Source organism: Balaenoptera musculus, chromosome 17 (assembly GCF_009873245.2).
Source record: "Balaenoptera musculus isolate JJ_BM4_2016_0621 chromosome 17, mBalMus1.pri.v3, whole genome shotgun sequence".
Lineage (NCBI taxonomy): Eukaryota > Metazoa > Chordata > Mammalia > Artiodactyla > Balaenopteridae > Balaenoptera > Balaenoptera musculus.
In genome coordinates this window covers 19393448-19421324 of record NC_045801.1, presented here as the reverse complement: position 1 = coordinate 19421324, position 27877 = coordinate 19393448, and the positions used below count along the sequence as shown (strand labels likewise).

Sequence of the window (27877 nt, the reverse complement as noted above, 5' to 3'; positions counted from 1 at the left end):
TATAAAACTCCTAGAAGAAAACATAGGCAGAACACTCTCTGAACATAAATCGTAGCAATATCTTTTTGGATCCGTCTCCTAGAGTAATGGAAATAAAAATAAAAATAAACAAATAGGACCTAATGAAACTTAAAAGCTTTTGCACAGCAAAGGAAACCATAAACAAAATGAAAAGACAACCTACAGAATAGGAGAAAATATTTGCAAACTATGCGACTGACAAGGGATTAATTTCCAAAATACACACACAGTTCATACAGCTCAATACCAAAAAAGTAAACAACCCAATCAAAAAATGGGCAGAAGATCTAAATAGACACTTCCCCAAAGAAACATACAGATGGCCAACAGGCACATGAAAAGATGCTCAACATGACTAATTATTAGAGAAATGTAAATCAAAACTACAATGAGGTATCACCCCACTCCAGTCAGACTGGTCATCATCAAAAAGTCTACAAATAATAAATGTTGGAGGGTGTGGAGAAAAAGGAACCCTCCTACACTGCTGATAAGAATGTAAATTGGTGCAGCCACTAAGGAGTACAGTATGAACGTTCCTTAGAAAACTAAAAATATCGAGTTACCATATGATCCAGCAATCCCACTCCTGGGCATATATCCGGAGAAACACATAATTCGAAAAGATACATGCACTCCAATGTTCATAGTGGCACTATTTAAATACAATAGCCAAGACATGGAAGCAACCTAAATGACCAGTGACAGATGAATGGATAAAGACAGTGTGGTGTATATGTACAATGGAATACTGTATATATTCAGCCATAAAAAAGAATGAAATGATGCCATCTGCAGCAACATGGATGGACCTAGAGATTATCATACTAAGTGAAGTAGGCCAGACAAAGACAAATATCATATGATATTTGTTTATATGTGGAATCTAAAAAAACAATACAAATTAACTTACTTACAAAACAGAAATAGACCCACAAAGAAAACAAACTTACAGTTACCAAAGGGGAAAAGGGGGGAAGGCATAAATTAGGAGTTTGGGATTAACATATACACACTATTATATATAAAAAACCGGCAAGGACCTACTGTATAGCACAGGGAACTATACTCAATATTTTGTAATAACCTATAAGGGAAAAGAATCTGAAAAAGAATATATATATATACATATGTATAACTGAATCACTGTGTTGCATATCTGAAACTAACACATTGTAAATCAACTGTACTTCAACAAAAAATAATAATATATGTAGCTTATATTTGAAAAAAGTCTTTATGTCAGATAATATAGAGTCAATGTGTTACAAGAAAAGCAAGTCCTGAGATCTGTAGTTTTTAATGTATTCTTTAAGTTGATAAAGAAATTTTATGAAGTTAATAGATTCGTTCTTGAGCAAAATAACAACAGCAATGATAATAATAATTTCACCTGTTCCCTTTCGTGCAAGTTCCATATTCCACTGGGGTTTTGCGGTGGGTGTGCCATCAGAACCTGATGAGTGCTGGGGGATTAAAGCAGATCGGGAGCTGGCTGGCCGATATTTAGAGAGTCCTAAAATGCCAAAGAAGAGCGAAAACAGGGATTTATTTCTTTGTTTCCCAAAAGAAGAAAACAGTCTGAAGGTTTTTATAAGTTAACCTTAAAGCCAGAATCAGTTCAACAGTAAAATTCCAATAGTAAAAAGAATACTACTTTTTAAAAGTACTGAAGATCCCGCATTTGATTTACTTCTTTGTCATGGTTCCAATATACTTAAGTCTCAGAAAAATACACATTCAAGAAAGACAGTTTACCTGACTCGACTGCTGAACATATAAATTGGAGTCTATATTTTGGAGCAGAACTATGTCATGTTTTTTATTATTTATGTGGAACTTTGCATATAGTAAAGCATGCCTGCTCCCCCCAAAACTTATTAATAAATTCTATTATAATATTTACTCAACAAATAGATCAAAATAATTTAGGGATTACAGAAGATATTTAAAACAGGAACGTTTTAATGGTATAACGTGAACAGCACTGTAGTTATCAGGAGACCCAGGTTCTAATTCCAAATTATCCACAAATTAGATATACAGTCCAGGTAAGACATTTATTTTTTTGTGCCTCAATTTCATTTGTCACATGGAAAAGTTCGAGGATTTGGGTCTAGCACTGAGTTGGCTATTACTTGAGTGTCTCATTTAGGGTAAGTCATTTAATATCTCTCTGCTTAAATTTCCTTATCTGTAAAATTGACAGAATAGATAAATAACTGTTAAGATCTCTTACAATTACAAAAGCCAAAGAGTTCACGACCTGTCAGTTTTCAAAGATAATTAGGTTCATATTCTACCTGATGCCAGTTTTCAAATTCTACTAGCTCATCCTAGATTTACTAGATAGTAAAAAGTACTTTAGGTCTCACAAATAAAATTAAACAAAAAGCCAAACAAACAAAAAGCAGACCAAGGTAGGTAAGGGAGACTTGCACAAATATAGCATGTTAAACAAACAAACAAACAAACAAAAAAACCTCATTCAAATGTAAAGATCATAAAAGATAACCACAAGCAGCATGAAGTATAAATAGGATTTTCCAGTGAAAAGAAACAGGAACAGTATCTCCCCCGTAAAAAAGAAAAACAGTCATATTCATAATAAAAGAAATGCATTATAAACTTGAATTATCATTTTATAGTTAATAAGTATCTTTTAAGTTATTACATTGACAATAAAATAGTACCATGAGATATAAAAATGATAAATAAATATTAATGAATTACACCTATGGATCAATATGGATGAATTTTGGCAGCAAAATGTTGAGTGAAGAAGACCAAGTCATACTATCATACCATTTTCATATAATTCAAAAACTAAGGGCAAGTAAACATATAGATCATATATATATGTGGTATACTGTAACAAAAAGCAACAGAATGATTAAGAAAAAGAAAAAAAAATTCAAGACAGTATTTATTTACTTGTAATGCAAAGACAGGTGAACAGAATCAGAGAAGAAGCATAAAGTGAATGGCCACAGCATGGAGTATAATATACATGTTAAGGTGGGTGGCAGGTTCACCAATATTTGTTTTATTACTGTATTTGCAAGTTACATCAAAGCTTTATTCCTGAAAATTTTAAAATGCTGATGACATGAACTAGGTATAATCTCTTCAAAGGGCATTATGGCAATAATATCAAGAGTTATGAAAATCTTCTAAAGATAAGTATCTTACAATAAAGCTAAAAAATCACCAAAAATATATTTTGGGGAATTTATCCTAAGAGCATAATCTGACAAAAACAAAAGCTTTTGTATGAAGATATTCAGAGAGAATTATTTGCAAAAAATTAAAATCGGAAACAAATGCCTGCCCACAGGGAAATAATAAGGTAAATTCAAGTGTATCAACTCAATACTGTCTCAGGTAACATTTTCAAAAGAAAAGATTATGATGTTTGAGAGATGCATGCAAAAATCTATGATATGACATAATATTGTGTGGAACGGGCAGTCAAGAAGAGAAAGTAGTTGTGTTACAGGCTGCATTTACTGTAGTCAAGAAGTTTTGTATATAATTATGATTACATTATTTATAAAAAAACAAATCTAGTATTTTATTTTGAGGTTAAGCCTACTACAAAAAACAAAACAAAAAAAAAGAAATGAAAGCTATTGGAAGGAATCTGATGAATGGATTTTTGAAAAAACAAATCTAGAAGTAAGCCAAATACTTTAAAAGGACCACAATAAAGTAGAAAATCAAACGAAATACTTTAAAAAACTTTATTCCTTTGCTGATATGTGTTATAATCTGATACAATCTAGTATTTTATACTGGCTTCTTCTAAACTTTATAGTTGTTCTCTTCAAAATAAAGCAACACACCTTAAAATAGTGATATCGTGTGAACTTTCTCCATCAACCCCAGTGAATGCAATATATCTTACCTGGAGTTGACGGCCTTTCAAGCATGTTTAAATGATGGGAAATGAACGCCTGGCTATCATGAACAGTATCCATATCAATCTCCTCCTCATCTTGAGAGCTTGAAAACTAAAACACACACATACAAAACAAAGGAGCAAAAGAGCCATTACATCACTTTATGTTTGGATTTTTGCTCTTAAGAAAGGTAGCAGAAAGGCCACAGGATATACCCCCAAAAAATCTTAAAAGGAAAAGTAGTCTTTTTCTCAAAAAGTATTAAGAGAAAGAAAAGATTATTTGGTTCAGCCTCCAAAAGAAGCTGACTGGAAATTACAGGAAATATAATAGCAACTAAAATCTGTTCCTATGTTGTGGGAAGAAATAGTGAGCTGTGGTAGATTGTGCACACACAGTTCCTCCTCCAAACAGAGAAGAAGTATGTGATAATATAAGTTTAACAATCGGTTGGAATGTCTTAGATGGACATTTGAGTTCTTTTATGATTCAGTCTGTCCCAACTGTTCCTGCTAAGGAAAAACCATTGCAAGTATTCAAAAGGATTTACAAGAAGGTGAATATCCTACACTGTTAATACAGGTTTAACCTGTATTTCTTACTCTGATTTTGAGTTTGACTTTACTGCTATCCTCATTCTTCTCCAGTATTTGACCAGGTTCTAGTGGGGACCCCAGTGGTGTATCAGCCTTCCTCTTCACTCCCTGCTGATGAGCTGATATATTACATGATGCTTCCTTGGCAAGGTGATCATCTTCCTGTGGCAATATTCAAGATCAAAATTAGATTTCTGAAGACAAGTAGCTCATGTTATAGCTGAAAACTAATACCTATAGCAACCATGCAGATTAGAGCATGCCCAGTGCCTAAAAGTTATCAGCAATGGGCTTAAAATAAATCTCACCTTTTCCTATCTGCTGGTCTTTTTGGGGGGAGAAGGGAGATAGTAAAGTGAACATTTAAAGCTTTCCCCAAAGCATATATCTTTTGGTGTCATTTTCTTCTCTTATCCTAAAGACTCCAAGTATGAAAATGGATAACTTAACATACATGGGCAAGAATTATAAACATATTCATTTCCACTAGTTTATAAATATTCAGATATAAAAGAGCTCTTTAATGAGACTCATTTTTTTTTTTTCTATTAAAAGATGTGTCTTACTTCTTCATAACCCAAACTCTAGGATACATTTTAAATTTATAACAAATAAGTCTGGTTATATTTCAGAAAATCTAGGTGGATAAGTACTTTTAAATGACTACTATTAACTAGCATAAAGAGAAATTTGAATTTTAAAGTGTCAAAACACCAGTAGGGAATTGCCAGGCAAGTAATCTGGTCTAAATATTGGTGAAAAATGAAGCTTGACGTACTGGGGACATTTTGTCATCAATAAGAAAATCATTTCTGGAAAACTTTCTTTAAATTACAGTAAAATAATTGATATGTACCCTAAAGGTCTTTCTACAAAAAGTTTGGTAATTTCATAACGCACAGTTGGAAATAAAAGCTTTTCTAAAGGCACACATACACATATATGTAAATTAAAAAATATAATGCATACTCTCCTCCCAAAATCAGCAGATTACGCTTTTACCTGACCATTCATTGTTATTTATTTGATTCAATAAGCATTTTCCAGGCACCTTTCATATGTTTAGAATTGTGCTATTATGCAAAGTAGCAAAAAAAAAAGAAAAGTCAAGGCCCTGTGTTCAAACAGCTTGCCATTACAATATATGGACAAGACAGGTTAATATGTAACAGGTTAAATATTCATTTCAATATTCTACTACTGCAAGTAGAAATTCTATGCTCGAGTACAAGAAAATCATTGTCATCACAAAAAAAGGAGAAAACGGACTAGCAGCACGTCGTCTGTTATGTGCAGCTACGTATCAATAGTTGTCAGCAGCACTTTATAAACTGTAAAGTGCTAAACTAATGTCAGCTAGCAGTTTTCTAAATGACACAAGAAGCTGTTAGTGGCTTTAAAATTCACCAGTTCAAAAGAAACAATTCTCTTCTTCAGAGCTCTATATAATAAAACTACACCTTCTATAACACGTGATTCTTACAGGGTTCTGAAATCCAACTAGCTGTGTGTGACTACTTGGATTAACCGCAGCTTCTTGGTTGCCTGCTATGGCCTCTGGAATTATGGTTGGATTCAAGACAGCTTTTTTCTCTTTCAGATTAAGGACCAAGCCAAGTTCTGGCAAGGGTAAGCAGGAAGGTCTACTGAGGCCAAAAAGTGTGAAGTACAAGTCCACAGCACCACACCGTAACCGCCAGTCATGTGAAGTACCTAGGAAGTAAATAATAGTAATAATAAAAAGTCAACATACATGTTTATCCATACATTTTAAAAATATTCCAGAACCTGTACAGAGGGAAGGGATGAGAGGGTTATGATACCTAAAGGAGCCACCTATTGACCTAGGCCCCGATGGCAAACCCTCCACTCTAAAGACGCTTCTTATAACACGGGAACCTACAACTGTTACAGAAACAATAAATGTTCAAATGAAATCATGAATCTTAAACTGGAAAAACTTTATTCTTTCATTCTTCCTACAAAATAAAAATTAGACATAGTATAAATCTAATATTCCCAAAACAGTGTTTTTTCTGGCTCTAAATCCTCCTTTTAGTTCCTCCTCCTTGGTAACTGCTCCACATTCATTCATTCTCCGTTTATCTTGTCTGATTTTCTTCTTTAATAGCTTGTTAGGAAGACGGCACACCAAGAGCCTTCATGAACCCTACCACTGGGAACAAATTCTCCTAACCCTCAAATTTATTACTTTCAGGTTTTAAATACAGTAAGAAACCCTACAACTATTTGAAATACCACAATTCTAAACTTTGACTTTAGAGAAGGAAACTATTTTGCTAAACACCTTCATATTTGTGTTGTTCTAGTTGGTATTTATTTAAAAAAACAAAAAACAAAAATTGCTTATTTATTGCTTATCACCCCGGAGATGGCAACAGGTCATAAAACATGTATTGACCAGAAGAAAACTGCATCTGTAGAAATTCAGTTTAAAGTAGAGACACTTTCCAATTTCTCTGATGAGTCTCAGTGTCTTCATCTCCAAAATACGGGTTTTGGTCTCAGATTATACCTTACCCTATAGCAATAAAAGACCAGAGCACAGTGACATCAGAACTCTTCCTCACTTGCCTTCTTTTCCCCAGTGGAACACTCCAGGTAGATACTGCCACCAAACAGAAGTGTCAAGGTGAAATTATCATCTAGGTTTAGATAATTTCTATGGTTTCTAGGCAGAATCTAAAATGACCTAGAGAATTTAAAACATGTGAGAATAAGAAATATTCTTCTGGATAAGAAAAATAAACCATATAAATACTTAATTTTGGCCAAGAAATGTGGTTTCAAACGGGTACCATAATGTTTTAAAAAGGAGAAACAAAAAGGAAAGAAGTTGCTACAGCAAACTTTAGACAGCAGAAATATTAAGCTTTGTGGTTTTCAACAACAAATATTAGAATAAGTAAATACATTGTAATCAAGTACGATTTTGATAAGATTTACTCTGACAGATAGGTAACTATTATATTAACTATGTGCAAAGAACATCCACATGGATTTATAATTTTAATTTACAGAGTTCTTACTATATACTACACACTTGCTAGGCACTATGCATGCCCTTAAACAGCTATCAATCCTATTTGAGACATCTTCAGTTTTGCTACTGTGTGATAAGGTTAACAGATACATAACACTGCTGGAAGCAAGAGAAAGAGGCAGGAGCTCGAGAAGTATGAGTTTTTATATCATGAAAACTACAGAGAAACCAGACATCGGAAGAACAGCACAGAGTGAAAGTAAGGATTTTATACTGGAAATCCATTTCCTTCTCTGGAATATCCATATTTGGACAACTTAATGGACTGACATTGCCTAGTTTTTTGTAGGCACTCATTATTCTTCTCCTCAAAGAATTTTACATATGTAAATGTTCCACAAAGGATAGGTATCAGATTCCTGGGCCTTTTATTACAAAGGCTGGAGGGGCTCGACCCTCTCAGGAAAGGGAGGGAATCCTTTCAGAGCAGCTAGCCCTGTATCTATCTATTCATGGGTATAGCAAGAAAAGAAGTGAATCTCAGGCACTTTATCAGTAAAGAAACTAGAATGGCTTAGGGTGCATTTACACTGGAATAAAACTTAACCTTGGGCTTCCCTGGTGGCACAGTGGTTGAGAGTCTGCCTGCCAAAGCAGGGGACACGGGTTCGAGCCCTGGTCTGGGAGGTTCCCACATGCTGCGGAGCAACTGGGCCCGTGAGCCACAACTACTGAGCCTGCGCGTCTGGAGCCTGTGCTCCGCAACAAGAGAGGCCGCGATAGTGAGAGGCCCGCGCACCGCGATGAGGAGCGGCCCCCGCTTGCCGCAACTGGAGAAAGCCTTCGCACAGAAACGAAGACCCAACACAGCCAAAAATAAATAAATAAATAAATTAATTAATTAATTAATTTAAAAAAAAAAGAAAAAGAAAAAAAAACTTAACCTTGAAGAGCAGTATTGCCCAATTATGTCCACTGCAAATAATGATCCTGGAATCTTTATAGAATGTAGATGACATTGAAACAAGTCAGGCAACTGAGTATGAATTCCTAAATGTTTCTTTAAAAATTATCTTAATTTTAAAAAGCAAGTAATGTATATTTTGATGAGCTAGGGTGTTGTTTTGTTTTTTGAAAGTCAGCTAAGGATGGTTAGGCAGCACAGGGTATGAAGGCTGCTAAAAGCACTGAACCTCTAGAATATGTTTTTTGTTACTTTTTATTTCTATGTGGGCTTTTTGGTTTTGGATTTGTAAAGGTTTTGGTAGACCTTCAATTTGTATGGAGGAATGAGCATTATTCTTCTGTTCCTGGGGGAAGTCCTTGGTTAAATGTTTTCTTCTCACAAAAAACAGACTTTAAGGCTGATAAGAGGGAGCTAAAAAAATAAGCAGTACTTCTGTTAAAATTATAAAACAGAAAAAAAAAATGAGAACATCATGTTTCAAAATCATGGAATAAAATCTTAAAACGGTTGTCACTTTATAGTGGAATATAGTCGGAAAAAACACTTCTGCTTACTTACTAGTTAGCTCTGTGATTTTGGGCAATTCAGCTGCCCAGGCCATAAAATGAGAGCAATTGACTTAATCTTTAAGGTCCTCTCAGGTCTAAAATTCCATGATTCCAAATCAACCAATTCTATGAGAAATAAGCCCTGAAAGAGCTCCGGATTTCTACCCTCAGTGATAGCATTCTGAAGACCCTTCTTTAATCTTCTAGCTACCCCTCCCAACACAATCACTTATATGGCAAGGAATGCTCATATATACGAAAAAACAAGTCATTATTCTTTCCTCTCAGGTAAAAATGCTGTCCATTCTGGTCTCATTAGCAGTTATACTTTGGGACCAGCCCTGCTTACCTGAATCAGAAGAACAATGCTCAGTGTGGATGTTCTCTATTCAAATCACAAAGTATCTAAAGACAAATCCCCCAAATAACAAATCTGATCTTAAAAAAGATCATCACTTCATTTTCTGAAGCAATTGACATTAAAGCTGATCAAGCCAAAAAGCTCCAAAGAAGAAAGCTCACTTTAAAAGCCACCATTTTCAGGACATTTTTCTTTTTTTGGCTGCGCCCTGTGGCTTGCGGGATCTTAGTTCCCCGACCAGGGATCAAACCCGTGCCCCCTGCAGTGGAAGTGCAGAGTCCTAACCACTGGACGGCCAGGGAATTCCCCAGGACATTTTTCAATAAACCCAGCACTCCTTATTGATGACAGAAGCTTAAAAATTTGTACAGCTAGGCCACACAAGTATGACTGCCATATGGTAGTTCTGTCCTATCTTTCTGTCCATCTTACACTAAAGTAAAAAAAACACAGCAAATTTCATATATATTCATGTGTGCGTTTACATATATAATTTCTGACAAAAAAATGAATTATGTCTAATAAAAATGTTTTCATTTTCTTCCACCATTCCTATTTCTAAGAGGAAGGGTTTGGGGGAGAGAGAAACAGAGGGGCGGAACTTTGAAATCTGATGTTAATATCAAAATTGTTTATTTCCTTATTCAGAAACCTGGCAAATCCTACCGAACTGAATTTTAAGTAGTCCTTCATTCTACCCCCTAGAGCGCAGCTATAAACTTCCAAACATTAAAAGTTATGATGTAAATAAATAGCCTTCAGTGTTCTGAATAATTACATAAATGTTTTTATGTCATTCTTACAGTGAAGTGCCAAACAATGAAGAGTAGCTTGGGAGTAATGGCTAAAATTTCCTTCATGATGATATAGTATCTCTTCAATGAATGCTTATTATCTTAAGGGGAAAAAAAAGCATTGTTAAGCAGGCAAGGCCAGAGAAAGTAGTTACATTTTAAAATATAATATTTTAGACATTGTGGGTCTTTTGGTCTCTGTTCAATTTCTCAACTCTGATGCTGTAGTGTAAAAGTTGCCATAGACAATACGTAAGCAAATGAGCAGGACTGTGTTCCAATAAAATTTTATTGGTGGATGCTGACATTTTAATTTCATAAAACTTTCAGGTGTCATGAGATACTATTAACATTTTTTCCAATCATTTAAAAATGCAAAAGCCATTCTTAACCTATGGGCTGTACAAAAACAGACGGTGGGTCAGATCTGGCCATAGAGCCACTGTTAGCTGACCTCTGTTCTAGATGGCATGTATACTTTGAAATCTGTAGAAATGAATTAGTAAAAGTACATAAAAATTTACAAGTGAAATTTACTGATGAACATGCTAACGAATAACATATTGATGGGACATCATCATGCAGCATTAATTTACTGCACACAGTTCCAAATACTTATCTGGCTGTCAGTTTACATGTAACTCTGTCAATATCAGTGCCAGTGGAGAATTTATTCTCAAACTGAAAATCTATTAAACATGATTTAAGGTCTACAGTATTACAAAAAATGTAGTCTAGTCCAGTGGCCAATTCTATAGGATGAGACACAGTTACAAATAAATATTGGAATTGCTGTAATAAATTTATTTGCCATGGAAGAATGATGTGTAATTATTTTAAACAAATTACTATATTATAACTAACATTTTTTATTACTGTGATTACAATTTTGAATTTTGTATTTTATGTTCAGTACTTTGATTTGTGAATTTTATAAAGAATGACTTTACGCCTGTTGCAGTTGTTGTAACTGGGAAATAAACACTATACTGACTTAAAAAAAAAAGGCACCAATAAAGATTTCTAATTCTTAGGTTTTTATTTTTTTAATGAATTTTTAAAATTACTGTCATGTTGAGCTATAATCCAGTATTTTACCTAAAAGCTACAAAAGGTAGGATCTCATATATTCTATATTTTGAAACATTTTTCTTTGGGAAAAGAAAATGATTTCTTTCAGTGTGCAAAAAAATACATACAGCTAACAGAAGTCAGACAGGTCATAATTCCACCTGCTCCTCACTGCCTATAGGATAAAACACAAATTCCTGAGGCCCTTTGCTTTTGGATCCTAATCTATCTTTCCAGGTAACACTCACTATTTTCCAAATACCCTTTCAGAACTCAAAGGTTTTACATATAATTAATTCTCTTACCTAAAATGTCTTTCTCCTATGACAAACTCTTTTTCATTCATTCCTCAAGAGCTGGCTCAAATATCACCACCCCATGAATATTCCAGCATTCCAGGCAGGGCTCATAGTTCTGTTCTTCAGGTGACCAGGGTATTTTGCTCTTCTCTTTATTTTAGCAACTACCTGTTTGTATTATAGTTTATCTTTTCCTATGTCTCTCTTTCCATTATACTGAGTTAATGCAAAAGGCATCTTTGTATGCAAAAACATAGCACAATGGCAAACAGGAGGTGCTCAAGAAATAACTGGTGAATAAATTAATGCTTGAAACCTTTAAAAAGAATTGCCCCTGGACAATGTAATATTTTTAACTAAAAATAAAACTATTTAAGATTCTTAAGCAATGAGGGATGAAGACTATATAATGTGAAAGATGTTTCTCTTTAAAAATGTTTTACTTTCTGTGGAGGATTATTACTTTAAAAGCTGTATGGGAACTATAAGGACATTTTTGGGGACAACTGAGGAAACCTGAATATGGGATATATATTGGGGTGCAGTGTGATAATGGTATTGTGTATAAGTAGAAGAATGTCCTTATTCTTAGGAATATACGCTTAGTATTTTGGGAAAAGTATCATGAGGCAACTTATTTTCAAATGATTCAGAAAAAGAGGGTTTGTAACATACACACAGAGAGTGAAAAGAGAGAAAGTAAATATGGTAAAATGTTAACAACTAGTTAACAGAGCTGAAAATATTCAATATATGGTTATTCATTATACCATTTTTTAAATTTTTCTAAGCTTTGAAAATTTTAGAAACAAAATGGTGGAGAGAAAATGTAATATGGGAAAATTAAACCAGTGAATGAGTTAAGATATCTGATATGAGTATGCATGTGTACATACATCTATAGTTGTGTGTGTGTGTGTGTGTGTGTGTGTGTGTGTATTTTCACAGCAAAAACTGTTAGGAAGATACGTGAGTAGCGCCCAAAACTCAAGGATAAGTGGAGCTACCACACAGCAGGCAGAGTGCAGAGGCCTGGCAGTCCTGGCATCTTGAGAGTAGAAGTCTGAGAACCCTCCTTCTGGCACAGAGCCATTAAAATCCCCCCAGTACATTTCTAAAAAGAATATTACTAATAGTCATTGAATGATATATCAATTTTTTAAAAAGCACAAATATGATTTCTTAGTTCATCTTACTTTCAAACTAATTTCAATTTTCTAAATCCTGTTTCTACGTATCCTACTGCAATTAATCTCTTATTGAAAAGTTTCTGAAACCAGCTAAGCAAAGAAACTTTGATTCCTCAAGAGTACCTGATGACCATCTCATAAGATGATCCTTCCTTAACTGCCATGATACGTCTCCATATATTTTAAATGAGTTCAAAAATTGTATAACTAAGCAAAGTCAACACCTCTCACATCCAACTTGGAACAGGACAAAAATAAATGAATTAATATAATTAAATCCCTATCGCCCACAATTTATTTGTTCTCCATATGTAAATCAAGATAATGCTTATCTCAAGTGACGTGATAACCCAGGAACCCCAGTAAGGAGTAAGGGGCAGGCAGAGCTCAGCAGGATATGGGGACTTAGATGATGCTCTAGCTCCTTTTGTTACAAGTGAGTTCTCATTAACATTTCTTAAAACAGTAACTGTTAAGAAGATAATATAGTAATGTGAAAAATTCTCATGATAAAATGCAATTTAAAAACTTCACTACAACTACAACTATGTCCATACACATATACACAAAAAGAAATTTTTTTCCCTAAAGGCCAAAAACACTCAAATCTTAACAGTGGAGACATAATGAAATTATATAGTATTTTCCTTTTTTGTTATTTTGTCCAGACAAACTCTGCAACATGATATTGCTTATTATTGAAAAAAAAAAACTTTAAAGGAATTTCTTAGATCAGATTCATTTATGTATCCCAGAGCCCCAGGATTGGAAGGGAAATGGGCAACCTTCTAATCAATCTTCCCTAATGCCCAATGTTCTCCAAAAACATTAAAAAGAAAAACAAAACCAAAAAACCCTCCCAATTATTTGTGCCACTCCCACTGTTCATATTGTTCCCAGTTATTTATCTGAAGAACCAAGCAAAAAATTGTTTATGACTATGGTCTCATTGATCTGTTCTGTTTAGATTATTGGCACAGAGAATTCCAAACTGAAGCAGTAACTGTACTTTATACTGAACACTATCAAAAATAAATACTAAACATCAATCAGACCTTGAGTTTGTATAACCACAATCTTTCAATGGGCTTCAAATGTTTTAGAGATTCTCATTAATCTTAAACACACATTTATTTTGTCCAGGAAATCTTCCCTAGAAGGTGATATGAGAATTCTTCGTACTTCATTACGCTTTCCTCAAAGTTGTAATCCATCACAACCATGGAATCATGTATTCTTATTAAGAATATATTCAACACAGTACAGTCTGTGCCACATATTAACTGCTGAATGATCCTTTACAAGTTTGTGAACTTGTGTGCTCATCCCCTGGATCTAAATGACAGTAATCACAACATTCTTTAAGGTAACCACAAGTAGCAAAATATAAAACATTATGTAAACAGTAGCACTTATTCTTCTAGGTATTAGGGAAAATATGAGAATAATTTGGCAATATCGACATAAACTGGATTATGTGTTGTTTTCTGAATACTGTGATAACAAGGGCCATTCTATTTTCAATTTTATTAAATTTCAATGAAATATCTACTATGGTGCCTTTACTTGGGGGTATTGAACTATGATTATGAAACTGAGGGACAGAAGTTATACAACCACAACATCTCAGTGATAGTAAATTAAATAATTTTTGAAAAAGAATCAGAACTTGGTATTTAGTTGTGATTCAGTCAAGCAGTCACTAATAAGATAGGCAGGGCAAGTTATTTTCCAATATTCTAGAAAGAAGGTAAAGTGACATATTTATTAGAATGAATACCCACTGCTCCCTCACCATCTATCAGTAACAACTTATCTTTAAGCAAAACACTTTTCAGCCTAGCTTTTGATTGAATTTTAAATCAAAACCAGTATTACAATTTCAACATATCAGAGACATAAGGCAAATTTTCTTTACATATATACTACAGTTAGAAGTCAACAGGAAAAGACCAATAATTCAATTAAATAAAAATGGCAAAGAATATGAATGACTTACATGAAAGGAACTACAAATAGCTGACACATATGAGAAGTATAATGATATCATTACTATGTTAGTATAACAACATTTTTGAGCACATAATATGAACTAGTTACTGTGCTTTACAAATATGAACTCATTTAATTTTCAGCTTGCAGAAGTAGGTATCATCATCACCTGCATTTTAAAAATGAAAAACGATAGGCTCAGACAAGTCACAATGAGAGTAAGTCATCCAGCTGAGACTTAACCCTCAGCAAACTAGTTCCAGAGCTCACGCTTGGGAGCACTAACCGCCTCTTGACTTCACTCAAATAATGGAAATTAAAACTGTGATGAGATACCATGATCTCCAAGGTGCAGAACAATAACAATATGTACTGCTCTGAAAAGGATACACAAGAAATTGGTTACCTCTGGGAAAGGCCACTAGGAGGCTAGGGAAAAGAGGTGACAAGACATTTTTTCAACCCTCTGTAACCTTCTGAAATAAAAATAACAATAATATTTGCAAATTCATGTCTACAGCTCTTTAAACATTTGAGACACTTTCCCATAAATTAATATTTTTGTTTCCTCAACCACCCTGTGGGGCAAAGTGAGTGTCTATGTCCTTAGCAAATGTAATCACAGCCACCACTGTGAAGGTAAGTATTCTCCTTTAAAAAAAAAAAAAAAGACAAAAATTAACCACAGTTCTTTAAGTATGGATAACCTGTTATAAAATGAAAATACCCCAGTAATAAAAAAATTTTTAAAAGCCACTGCTGTCTTACCAGAATTCATAAGTTTCCAAAGTTGATCTACCAAAGCTTCATTGCATAAGGGAGACTCCATGTTCTTAGTAAATGGTGGGTTCTTAGTTAACATGTTTAGTATCTTATGTCTGAAAGATAAAGAAAAATTAAATTTTTGCTAACCATTAAATAAAAACTTTTGAAAATTATCTGCAGTTCCTCCTTCCTATTTTGTCGTCTCTCTTCTGACATCTAGCTTTGTGTTTAAGTTTAGTTCCATTTCAAAAGACATTGTGTTGCATTCTAAACATTTACTATTGTTTTTTTACTAAAAAATTCTGGTGGATTTGTTCTCTCTAAAAGTGCCTTAGGGTACAATGAGGTCTTCTAAAACCTGACTATATATTCCTAACCAACATTTCCTATCCCACTTCTAAAATGAACATTTTACTCTTCTTAGAAAAGTTTACAAAAAAGACTGGTTAGTAAATATAAGAATGTTAAAATGAGGCAAAAAAAAATCACATGTAGGCCAAGAAGTCTACATTTGAGACAATAAAATATAAACTTTATTATTATAGTAACTTTGCAAAGCATGAAAATGTGCAGCACTATTTTAAATATGGAGATTGCAAAAAGGTTTCCTCAAAATAAGCTTAAGTTTAAAAGACTCAATTAAGAAAAGTATCCTCACAGAGGGTAAGAGTTAAACTCCCCTATTGGAAGTTTTTATCTTACATGAAAGGCTACCCAAACACATTATGGACTCTTCTGAAAAAATAGGACACACAAAACAAAATTTGAAAAACAAATGCCCAATGCTACGAGCAGGAGACACCATAAAAAAAGAATAGAGAAAGAAAAGGAGAAGCAAGGAAGCCACGGCAGCAGTCTAGTAGTCTAGCATTCAGGATAAAAGCCAGGTCTAGGACTAGGTCTGAGAAACTCAAGACCTCAGAATAAGGGAAGGCTTGGGTATAACTAAGGAAGAAAGAAACTTAGGTCATTGTATTTGTTTAGGTTAGCAAGACCTTAAAGAAGGTGAACCTGGGATATTTTTATGTTTAGTGGTAAGAGATCAAATTGTATTTGTACTTGAAAAAAAGATGGGAGGAAAGTAGAACTGCAAGGTTGTAGTTTAAGTCACTTAACCCCTTTTGGCTTCAATATCATGTCTGTAAAACTGAAAGATGTGACTAACATCCTTTTGTGATTTGAAATTTTAAGACTGAAGACTATTGAAAGGCTATGAGAACCAAAAGTGAAATGTGGTTATAGATGCAATTTATACATACGTAATATGAAAGGGGATACATACCTTATGGATATTTCATATCCATATTTTCATATCTTTATGAGTAAAGATATTTTCATATCTTTATGAGCAATTTCTGTTTGTAAGAATAGATCAGTATTACAGGTAAATAACACTGTTTAAAACGTGGATGGATTTTTCTTTAGGAGATGTTAATGTTAATACTTTTAATTTGCATGAAGAAGAAAAGTTAAGTTTCTATCTGGCTGCTTCCCCAATTACCCCAAATACCAAAGTGGTAGGGCCCAACAAATAAAACTTTATGGTATTTACTCAGATCATTACAAACTCTTTACAGCCATGCCAATGAATTGTAAATGGTACTCTGGGGATAGCTCTGAAATTATAATTAAAAGAGCAATAATGATAATTATGTGTACTACTTCTGGTAAATTAAGCATTTTTTCAAAAGTTTTGTTTTTCTTTAAAGTTTAGATGATAGAAGAAAGGCTTTCACAAGGAAGTATTTATAACTGACTAAACACTCAATGCAATACTCAGAGGAGACAAAGTTTAAGGGCAGAAAATGAGAATCTTATGCTTAACTTTTCAGAGATTAAACAAAATTCACAATAAGCATATACTTCAGATATATAAAACAGACCTGAAGCAAATCCTGAGAAAATCATGGGTTTATGCCATGTTCATGGCAGCAAAAACATCACATTATTTCCCTAAACAATTGACAAATTTCTTGGTGGACTAGTCCAATCCCATTGCCAATCACTATCTATAAGAAATGCAGTCAAATCAAAAACAGAAAAATGTTCAAAATCTCTCTGGAGAAAAGGCATTGAGTATAAGTGTGTCCCTTGAGGAACTGATACATTGTGATCATATATGCATGCTTGATTCCAACATGAGAAGATAATTCCATGTCATCTTTAAAATAATCCTACCCAAATCTAAAGTAAATATATTTAATAAGTTCTTCCTATTAATGTAAAAAGTAATATACATGCATAGAAATGACTGGAAAGGAATAATCCAAAATGTTAAGAATTATTGCTTCTGGTTGAAATAATTATACGCTATTTTTAAGTTGTCTTCTTAATGTGAGTTTATATTTTTCCAAATCTGTATGAGCATTTTAAGTTATTCCCATTGAAAGGAAACTGTAATTTTCAAAAATGTAAATTTCATTTGTTTTAAAAACAATGCACCAACCAAAGCACACTTACTTAAATTCTTAAGATATCCTAATAAAGAACTGATTTACAATCTGAAAGTCTTTTTTTTTTTAATTTATTTATTTTATTTATTTATTTTTGGCTGCAGTGGGTCTTTGATGCTGTGCACGGGCTTTCTCTATTTGCAGTGAGCGGGGGCTACTCTTCGTTGCGGTGTGCGGGCTTCTCATTGCGGTGGCTCCTCTTGTTGCGGAGCATGGGCTCTAGAGCTCAGGCTCAGTAGTTTTGGCGCACGGGCTTAGTTGCTCCGCGGCATATGGGATCTTCCCGGACCAGGGCTCGAACCCATGTCCCCCACATTGGCAGGAGGATTCTTAACCACTGTGCTACCAGGGAAGCCCTGAAAATCTTCTATTGAGAGAAGACTATACAAGGAAAGCCAACAACCCTATTATTACATTTAAAACATCAAACCCAAATAAAAGACCAAGAACTTTCCCAAACATTTAAAAATAATTAAACAGCTTAAAGTTTTTTTCTACATACAGTTGTCACTACAGAGATAAAATCACTTTTCTTTAACATATGAATTAAGTTAAACATATATACGATTAGAGGGGGAAAAAATTATCTCCAACCACTTGTTTAACATGTATTTAATTACCTATATGCAAAGCATCATGCTATGTGCCAGACATACAGTGGCAAAAGGAGACAAGGTCCCTATCTTTTTAAAACTTATACTCTCATGGGGGAGACCGCAGTAACAAAAAAAATCAAACTATAATAATACACATACATAGGAAGTATGTATGTACTTGAGTAAAGGAACAACTGTAGGATTTTATGGGCAATTATGGCTTGAGGGACCTAACCTAGTGCAGGTAGTCAAGAAAGTATCCTTGTAGAAATGGTGTTCAAATTTAGCTTTAAAGCGTAAAGGAGTAATTACAAGTAACTAATTTCTTTCCTCTAAATTTTAAGGTTTCAGCCCCCAAATTCTTCAGAGCTTTATCTAACTCTAAAAAAATCAGCAATTGTGATATACATAATAATAAAGACAGAAATTTTTAAAATCAATATTTAAAAAAAAATTTAATTCTTATTAATGGCCATCTTACTATTAGGAGTTTAAAAATCAACCAAAAGCCATAAAAATAAAACGCTTTTTTGGGGGCAGGAGAGACGAATGTCATTGATTTTAAGACAGACAGAAACAGAAACGTTTACCTACCTTTAAGATTAAGAATTCTATCCAATTAACACAGCAGAATATAGCAGTTCTATATGATGGCTACTCAACGAGTTTAAGAAAAAGTAACAGAACAGACTGGTGGTTGCCAGAAGCGGGAGCTGGGGGGTGGTGAAATGGGTAAATGGGGTCAAAGGGTACAAAGTTCCAGTTATAAAATAAATAAGTCATGGGGAGGTAATATACAGCATGGTGACTATGGTTAGTAATACTGTGTTGCATATTTGAAAGTTGCTAAGAGAACAGATCTTAGAAGTTCTTATCAAAAGAAAATAATCTGTAACTATGTATGGTAATGGATGTTAACCAGACTTATAGTGGTGATCATTTTCTAAAACATAGAAATATGGAATCAATATGCTACACACCTGAAACTAATATGTCAATTACACCTCAGTATAAATAGACAGGAAGGGAGGAGGGGAGAAAGAAAAGAAAAGGTAACGATGAGGACAAAGAGAAAAGGACAGAGTTCCTATTCAAAGCATAAAAAATAGAGAAAAAAAAAAACCCCACAAAAATAGAGACAGATATCCCAAGACACCAAATAATACACACATACAATAACTGCTGACGTGGTAACACTCCTATCCTGTGACCATTCACTGCCATAAAAGACTTTTTTTAAGACGTGTTGAACTTTTTTTAACTATAACTATGGCCTAGATGATATTAAGTAAAGCCTAAGAGGTTCCCTATTCGTGATATCAATGAATCGCATCACTTATGAAGTAAACACATCAAATATAATCATGAAATATATCTTTATACAGATTTTCAGTTTAGAATGTAAATAACAGTGCTCTTAAAATTTGAATGACATTAATAGCTCCACATTTCAAAAGCATTTAGACTGTACAGTATATAATTTAGAAATATAACTTCAAGTATTATATAATATTATAATCTGCTGAAAATGATCTTCAAAACACAATTTTAAGATCTCAGAAATATGTGCCTTGGGGCTTCCCTGGTGGTGCAGTAGTTAAGAATCTGCCTGCCAATGCAGGGGACACGGGTTCGAGCCCTGGTCCGGGAAGATCCCACATGCTGCGGAGCAACTAACCCTGTGTGCCACAACTACTGAGCCTGCGCTCTAGAGCCCGCGAGCCACAACTACTGAGCCCACGCACCACAACTACTGAAGCCCGCGAGCCACAACTACTGAGCCCGCACACCACAACTACTGAAGCCCGCGCGCCTAGAGCCTGTGTTCTGCAGCAAGAAGCCTGTGCACCACAAGGACGAGTAGCCCTTGCTCGCCTCAACTAGAGAAAGCCCATGACCAGCAACGAAGACCCAATGCAGCCAAAAATAAAAATAAGTTAAAAATAAATAAATAAATTTTTTAAAAAATGAAATATGTGCCTTGATGTTAGTTCTTGATGTGAATTGTAAACATAAATGAATACACGATAAGCTTTATTTATACTGTATTTATACTTTCTGTCCCTACTTGTCATCAGCAGCATCTTATTATAAACTTTCAAATGCATGAGCTCTGCCAGATAAAGAGATGAGGCTGGTTTCCTGCCTATTCTCTTTTATATGAATATTTACTTCAGAATGGGTGATTATGAGATTTTTGTCTATGTCAACCTTACCTCTTGTACACATCAATAACAAGGACAAATTATTTAAAATACAATTCAGATCACAAATCAAGAACTATGAAATACAAAGAGAAGAACTTTGTACAAAGAATATTTATTTAATAAGCATCATTTAAAACACTGAAATACAGATTTCAGTTAGCTGAAATCTCTTACATGGATTCTTCATGCTCAGATGCATTTCAGTGAAGTTAAAAGGCAGAGTTTATTTGTATGCCTTTTTAGATGAAAAATATCTGCCAACTGATGAGTAAAGTTGAAGAAGACAATGTCTCTAGGTCTGTGTTCTTATTTCTAGTTGGAATAGCTAAAATCTAAATTATCTTCCAGCTTTCAAATTTCATTCTATGAAACTGAATTATTATAACATATGAACACAAATTTGAGTCTACTAGGTGTAAAGAAAGGACGGCAGAAATGTTAAAAATTTTAGTCCTGCTCGAATACACTATAAATATCCTACTTTGCCAAAGAAAGCAGCAGAAATGAAGGAAATGAAGAAGAAAATACAAAAATGAAAATAGTTACCATGTCAGGACCAGGATTTTCTTTTATTATCCCTTATTTTCTAAATTTTTAACAATGTCATATTCCATTTTTAAATCCTAAATCCATTTATTAAAAATTAAGATTCTATATAAGATAGAAAGGAACAAATGGGATACATCAAAACACTGCTCTTATTTACTTTTAAAATAGATTAAATCAATCGATACAGAGGTTTTAGGATAAGGGCTTCCCCTATGTGCACTAAAAACGGTTACACAAGCTTTTCTTTAAGTTACAATAGAAATCACATGTAAAATTCAGGGAATTACCCTTAGTAACAATATATTTTTTAAAATGTCTTTCCAAAGGCAAATAAAATAAAAATGGACATGAGTAAATGGATAACATATTCCTATATTTTCAAAAATTAAGACTTGTTCCATGTATAATGCTCTGAAATTATTTACTTTAGGACTTACAAAAACAAAATATTACAGCATAAAAAAACTAACCTTACATAGGGTACAGGGTCATTCTGAATCATATTAAGTAGCCATTGCAATTCTTCATAACTCCTGTCCACTGAAAATAAAAATAAAGAAATACTTTTGTTGTTAATTATAACAAATTTAAACAAGTGACAGATAGGGAGTTTACACTTAATATTTAGGATTCTGCCTTAGCCGTATTTCCAATCAGAGTTGAAGGATGTAGGCGATTTCTTACATTTTTTAATGCAACAGGCCACTTGGCAAATTTTACAAGTACTGTGCTATATATGTAGCCAGAAGATAAAACAGGACCAAGAGTATATTTTCCACTAAGGCGCAAATCAACAGCAAATACAACATAAAACAAATTGTAATTTATTAAGAGCCCTAAATTAGAGATGATTAACTCTAAATGGAAATGTGTTTAAATTGTTTTTCTAGATGCTTTAATCAAATTATAGAGAGGTTCGATACTCAATGGAATCTCAACTATATCATACAGTATGGTAAACTGTTTCTGCCCAAGTGGTTTCTTTCATTTAAGACAAAAGAGCAGCCTTAACTTTTCACTATAACATAAGAAACAACCGTAAAACTAGTACTATAAATATAATTAACTTTAACAAAATAACTCATTAGCTATTTCCATTTACCTTTTCAAAAAGTATTGCTTTTATGATTTGAAAAGCTTTATTTTTAGAATTTTATTTCTAATATTTTCCATTTTTTCATTTTCTAATGAACTGGATTTATGGTTCACACTTAAACATCTCTCAATTAAATTACACTTACTAATTTAGCATTCTTTTTGGAAATCATAATATCAGCATTCTATTTGATTTCAGGTAGTACTAATTCATGAATTCTTCATATTATGTGATTTATGTGAGTGAACATCATTCATATACCTTGGCTGGGAATAATGGCATATTTGGTAGACCTCAAGATTTCCGTATTTCACAAATTGGTAAAAGTCAAAATAAAACTGAAAACTGACACAGGATTACATTTTTTTTCTTGCCAAGAAATACGTGAAAAAACATCCTTATTTTTACCAGCATTTTTTAAAAGAAAGAATACTTTAACCCTCAACAAAAAAGAAGAACAAATGACAGTCCTTTCTGAACTTGGGCCAACACATATAACACACACACTATATTGTTCTTACTCTTTTATAATGTCTTTCTAGAAGCAGTATTTCTATTGAAATTTACAAAAAATTATAAGGATTTGAGTATATTTTCCTCTACTTAACACGTGAAACTTAACCAATATCTACTAAAGAATTTCCCTCACCCATTCCTCTCTTTCTACATTCAGATGAGGATGTTATCATAACTTCTTTATTCTTCCCATATTTTAGTATAATCTGGACTTTAGATTAATTTACATATTTCTTATATTGACATGTTATTTTTTAAGAATTTTTTTGAAATTTGCATTAAATTTTACAACCATGTTAACAAATATTTAAGCTTAGCTCTGTATTTTATAGGCATAGTTGCTTGTCACTGGGCCTTTCATATCACACTTTCATCAATCTTGAGTTATTATTTTGATTCATTTCCAGGTCAGCTGAAAATTATCTTTCAGAATTTTACTTTTAAAAATGTTACATAGGAAATGTACTTCTAAGTCTTCAAGGCTGTAGGAACAACAACTTGGCAAAGAAGAGAATCTTAGGCCATAATTTTCCCTACGCATTATGTTAGCCTGTGTTCACTGCCTTTTGAACTCTTCTTATTCTGAAGAAGTTACAGGCCACAGTATTCTTTCACCTTGTACAATAACTGGGTTCTGATATTCCTAGGAACTTATACATTTTTTCCTTAACCTTAAAATTTTAAATTTCATCAGACTCTACCTTAGGTCAGTCTCATTTACACTCTTTCAAAGTATTCTATTATTTCTGGGATTATTGCTTTTCTTCCACCTGCTCTATTCTTTATGACAATTTTTTAAAACATTTTCATCTCCTTAACTTTCTCCTCTGTATTTCTGAAAATGTTTTGAATATGAAGTGTGCTCTTATTCATTTTTTTCCTTATGTTTTTTGTCAACTTCACAAAGCCATGCCTAATCCCCCTCCTGAAGTTCCTACTTGTACCTCTTGCTCTACTTTCACAGATAAGAGTTTTGACAGGTACGAAATGTTTTCTTGAATCCTTATATAATTATAAATTTCTCCCAAACCTTCTATTTCTTAAAATAACATGTAATTAAAGCTATAAAATGATACACTAACTTTTCAGAAAGACCAAAGATATCTATCTATAACTCTATTCTTTTCCCTCATTTACTAAGTTTTATATGAATTCTACATTTACCAAACACTCTCAATCAGTGAGTCAAGAATTTAAAATCAAAATATCTGTATTGTACATAATATGAAAACCCTAATAACTAAATAGTAAATGGTAAACAATTCTTTCTATTGGTAAAATGATTATGGGCATATATTTCTAAAGCATTACCTTTAGTATAGTCAACAACTGCTTCCAAAGCTGCTATCCTGATGTCCACAAAGTGGCCATACTCTGCGTAAGATTTAAAAAGAGCTGGATCACTTGGCACATGGCCATTCTTCTGAAGCACTCGTATGGCTCTCAAACAACTAGGAAAATAGTATTTATAGTTAAATACTCTTGTTAAAGTATTCTAAATTAAACTTTTTTCCAAGGCATTGGAAATTAATCCGTAACAGTAAGCTGAAATATTAATGTAATTTGAATCCACTTTTTAATTTTTTAACATTCAATTTTTGCCATGACCATAAAAAACCCTATTAAAAGAAAACAAATTTCAAAACTTTGGAAATTCAGTTTCAGGTATTATACTTATAACTGGAACACACTTCAGAAAAATGTATTTAGCATAAAATATAACTTAAAGTATTCTCTCCAAAAGTTTCAGTAATACATATATAGTTTATTCACTAGTATATATGGAAAGTTAAAACTGTTCATAATGTTGAATGGGTAAATCAACTTTTTTTTAGCGAACTCCTTATGAAATAGACAGAACTTGTCGACAGTCATACATACAAAGAAGTTGACAGAAGCAAAAAATCTTAAAAGAAGCCTAACAATACAGGGATAAACTATAATAGAGTTTAAATTATACCCAATGGGATAAAAGATTATGCAGACATCAAATACAATGCTTATGAAGAATTTCTGATGACATGAGAAAGTGTTTATGATATAAGCAGAATATAAAAACTATATATACAATATGGCAAATAATTAAAAATTTATATAGTTACCAGAGGAAAAAATTTAGAAGGCCATTCTCCAAAATAGCAATAATTTATCCATGGGTGGTAGAATCATATAGGATTTTATTTTCTTATACTTTATTTCCCAATTCTCTATGCAAATAAATTTCTCGTATAATTATGAAAGCAAATAACTTCAAGAAACAAATATGAAGAATCATCATACCTGACAGTGATGGTGTGTCTATAACTCGGAAGAAGTTTTTCCATATTCAAAAACCTAGTGATTTCTTCAAGAATGAGTCGCACATCCGGATTTAAATTATCCAAAGTTCGAACTTCATTATTCACACTGACTGCAGGCGTAACAGAGTTGGCAAGGGCATCAATCATTTCTGCACGATAATAGTTATCTGAAAACTAAGCCAAAAAATAATTACGAGAAGACAACAGAATTTACATTTCTATTCAAAAGTTAATAAAATAAAATATGATAACTTAAAAACATAATTTATCTGAAAACATAAGCAAGTTTTCAGGTTAGTATTCAATTCCGTCCTTTGTATAGAGTCACACAATGGAAAAAAGAGTGAAAGAGGTTTACTAATTAGAAATACATTAGTTTACGTGACAAATGTTTACTACATGTAAGACACTCTCATAGTAATCTAGCCAGATTCCTCTAAAAGAAGACCACAGTCCACAAATCCTGCTGGTAATACAGTGCTTCAAATCAGCTATTTCAGTGCCTATTCTCATCTAAAACATCCAACCAAGGGTCACCAGATAGCTGAAGAAAGCATTAACATAAAGAGAGACCAGAACAAAGTGGGAAAAGTGACTTGGAGGAAATAAGAGTATACAAGGAAAAGAAAACCAGTAGAGGGAAAAAGATTCAAAAGCGACCATTAATATTGTCTGAGAAGTAACCAATGATATGCCTTCCAACAGGATAATACATTTTTAAAAGAAAGAAATATGCAGAGAATCAGAATAAAAGTTAAATTGGAATATAAAATTGAAAAAAACTCCTAAAATTTTGAGCAAAAAATAGGAAAGAAAGCACAAGGAAGTTGGAAGGCTGGTGTAGAACACATGACATACAAATAATAGGAGTTCTAGCAAGAGAAGCAGAGAAAAGGGAGGAAACCATCCAAAAAAACAAATAAAAATTCCTAAATCCGTATCCCAGTCAATTCCCAGAGAAGCAATTTATTGAAAGCAATCTGAGTGTGGTTTGATTTAAACTCAGCAACTCAGATGCTCTAGCCTAGAAATCTGAACATGGAGCAAGCAAATTAATTACTTCTATCAGCAGTGTTGGGATTATGCTGTGGCAAAACAAACTGCCAGGAGACAAAGGAAGAAGACCTGGCCCCTTCTGACGTCCACCATGGAGCCAGAACCTCTGACTGACACACACAATGGCACAGTCCCTAAACATTCCTATGTTTGAATACCAGGTAGGAAAAAAAACAAGGCACATAAAAACACACAAAACCAAAGAAAAAATACTCCACAAGTATTCACCACGGACGAGTTTTGTTTTCAAACTGTTCTAATGATTAAAAAAATTAATCTCTGTAACTTCAGTCAACCTTTTCTCTACAGTTTCTAAGTTTTGTTTCACACTCAGAAAGGCCATTTGCATTCAGAGATCATTTAAATAATGTTTATAGGTTTTCTCCAAGTATTTTTATAGTTTCATTGTTACCTCTGATAACCACTTTGCTAACAAAGCAAAAGACCATTTACTTAACCACTGTTTCTGAACTAAGTATTCAGAGCACAGAATAAACTCAGAAATTAAAAATGAGACAGGGATGTGGATGAAGTACAAAAACCAAAATATTTAACATTTACCCCTCAGACCATATCCAATTCTCCCAGACACTATACTCCTCATCGAACAGGCTAGATTATCTGATCACCCCAAAGTCAAGTGAAGAATAAATAATTTGTGAAACACAACTGGGGGGGTGTGGGGGCATTTAGTACATACAGCAAAACTTCCTACAAAAAAAAAACAACTGAAGGCATCAACGTCAACGTACTGCAGCAAAGGCGGACTGAAGTTTTTAACAATGATCGTTTGGTATCAGGAATAGTTCAACCCATGTCCTGCATACTTATTTAAGAAGACAAATTTCATAAATGTATATATGATTTATTAGAAATATGTTAGAAATTCATGTGTATATATAAAAGATTTTCATATAAAATGGCTAATAACAAGGCTTGAAAGGGATTTAACTTTAGTCTTCTTGAAAACTAAGTTATCTAGAATATTGAATTTAATGCTCCTGCCCAATTCATGAGATGTTAAAATTTTAAAAAATATCTCCCCACCCCCAAATCCCAACTTCTTTTTGGCATTTAATGTTCTGTATTTCTAATTTAATCTTAATTGCAGAAAAATCTTTCATTTCTTCTCATGCACTTTATAATTTTATATAGTCCAAAAGATAGCTAACTTCACAATATTTATACCAGTGAAAATAATTTTAAGTCTAAAAATATTGGTTTTAAGTAAGTTTATTATTTAACGAAAATAGAAATGATTCTCCAGTTACGTGAAAACTAAATAAATAAATAACTTTATATAGTGAAACTTTTTAAAAAAATATGCTTAACCAAAGCCCTCAGAGACAAATCATTAGTGGTTGGAAGTGAAGTACTTTAAAAACAAACATAAGAAAATCAATGAAATATTCTTAGGCACCATCCAATCACATCTTTTCTTCCAGTTTTAATCCATTAATCTGCAAATCTTTAAATAACAACAAAATCTTTTTCTCTCAACCATAATTTTTAAGTTTTGATATCAGACAAATCTGGGTTTCGCTCCTGGCCCTACCGCATATATGACCTTGAGTAAATCTGTTAGCTTTTATTA

At 33.2% G+C, this 27877-nt stretch overlaps 1 protein-coding gene across 10 annotated transcripts in view; it reads right to left on the bottom strand.

The window, feature by feature from the left end:
• TAF2 (TATA-box binding protein associated factor 2) overlaps nucleotides 1-27877 on the bottom strand; it is an 81700-nt gene that overhangs the window by 10571 nt on the left and 43252 nt on the right. For 6 of the 10 annotated variants that reach the window (XM_036830116.1, XM_036830117.1, XM_036830121.1 and 3 more), the window contains 8 exons: nucleotides 25208-25401; nucleotides 24239-24378; nucleotides 21786-21855; nucleotides 15514-15623; nucleotides 6003-6232; nucleotides 4526-4681; nucleotides 3929-4034; nucleotides 1415-1537 (listed from right to left, as the gene is read on the bottom strand). In XM_036830116.1, the coding sequence (XP_036686011.1) occupies nucleotides 1415-1537; nucleotides 3929-4034; nucleotides 4526-4681; nucleotides 6003-6232; nucleotides 15514-15623; nucleotides 21786-21855; nucleotides 24239-24378; nucleotides 25208-25401 (1129 nt within the window). The other 4 variants (XM_036830118.1, XM_036830119.1, XM_036830124.1 and 1 more) reach the window with 3 other exon arrangements.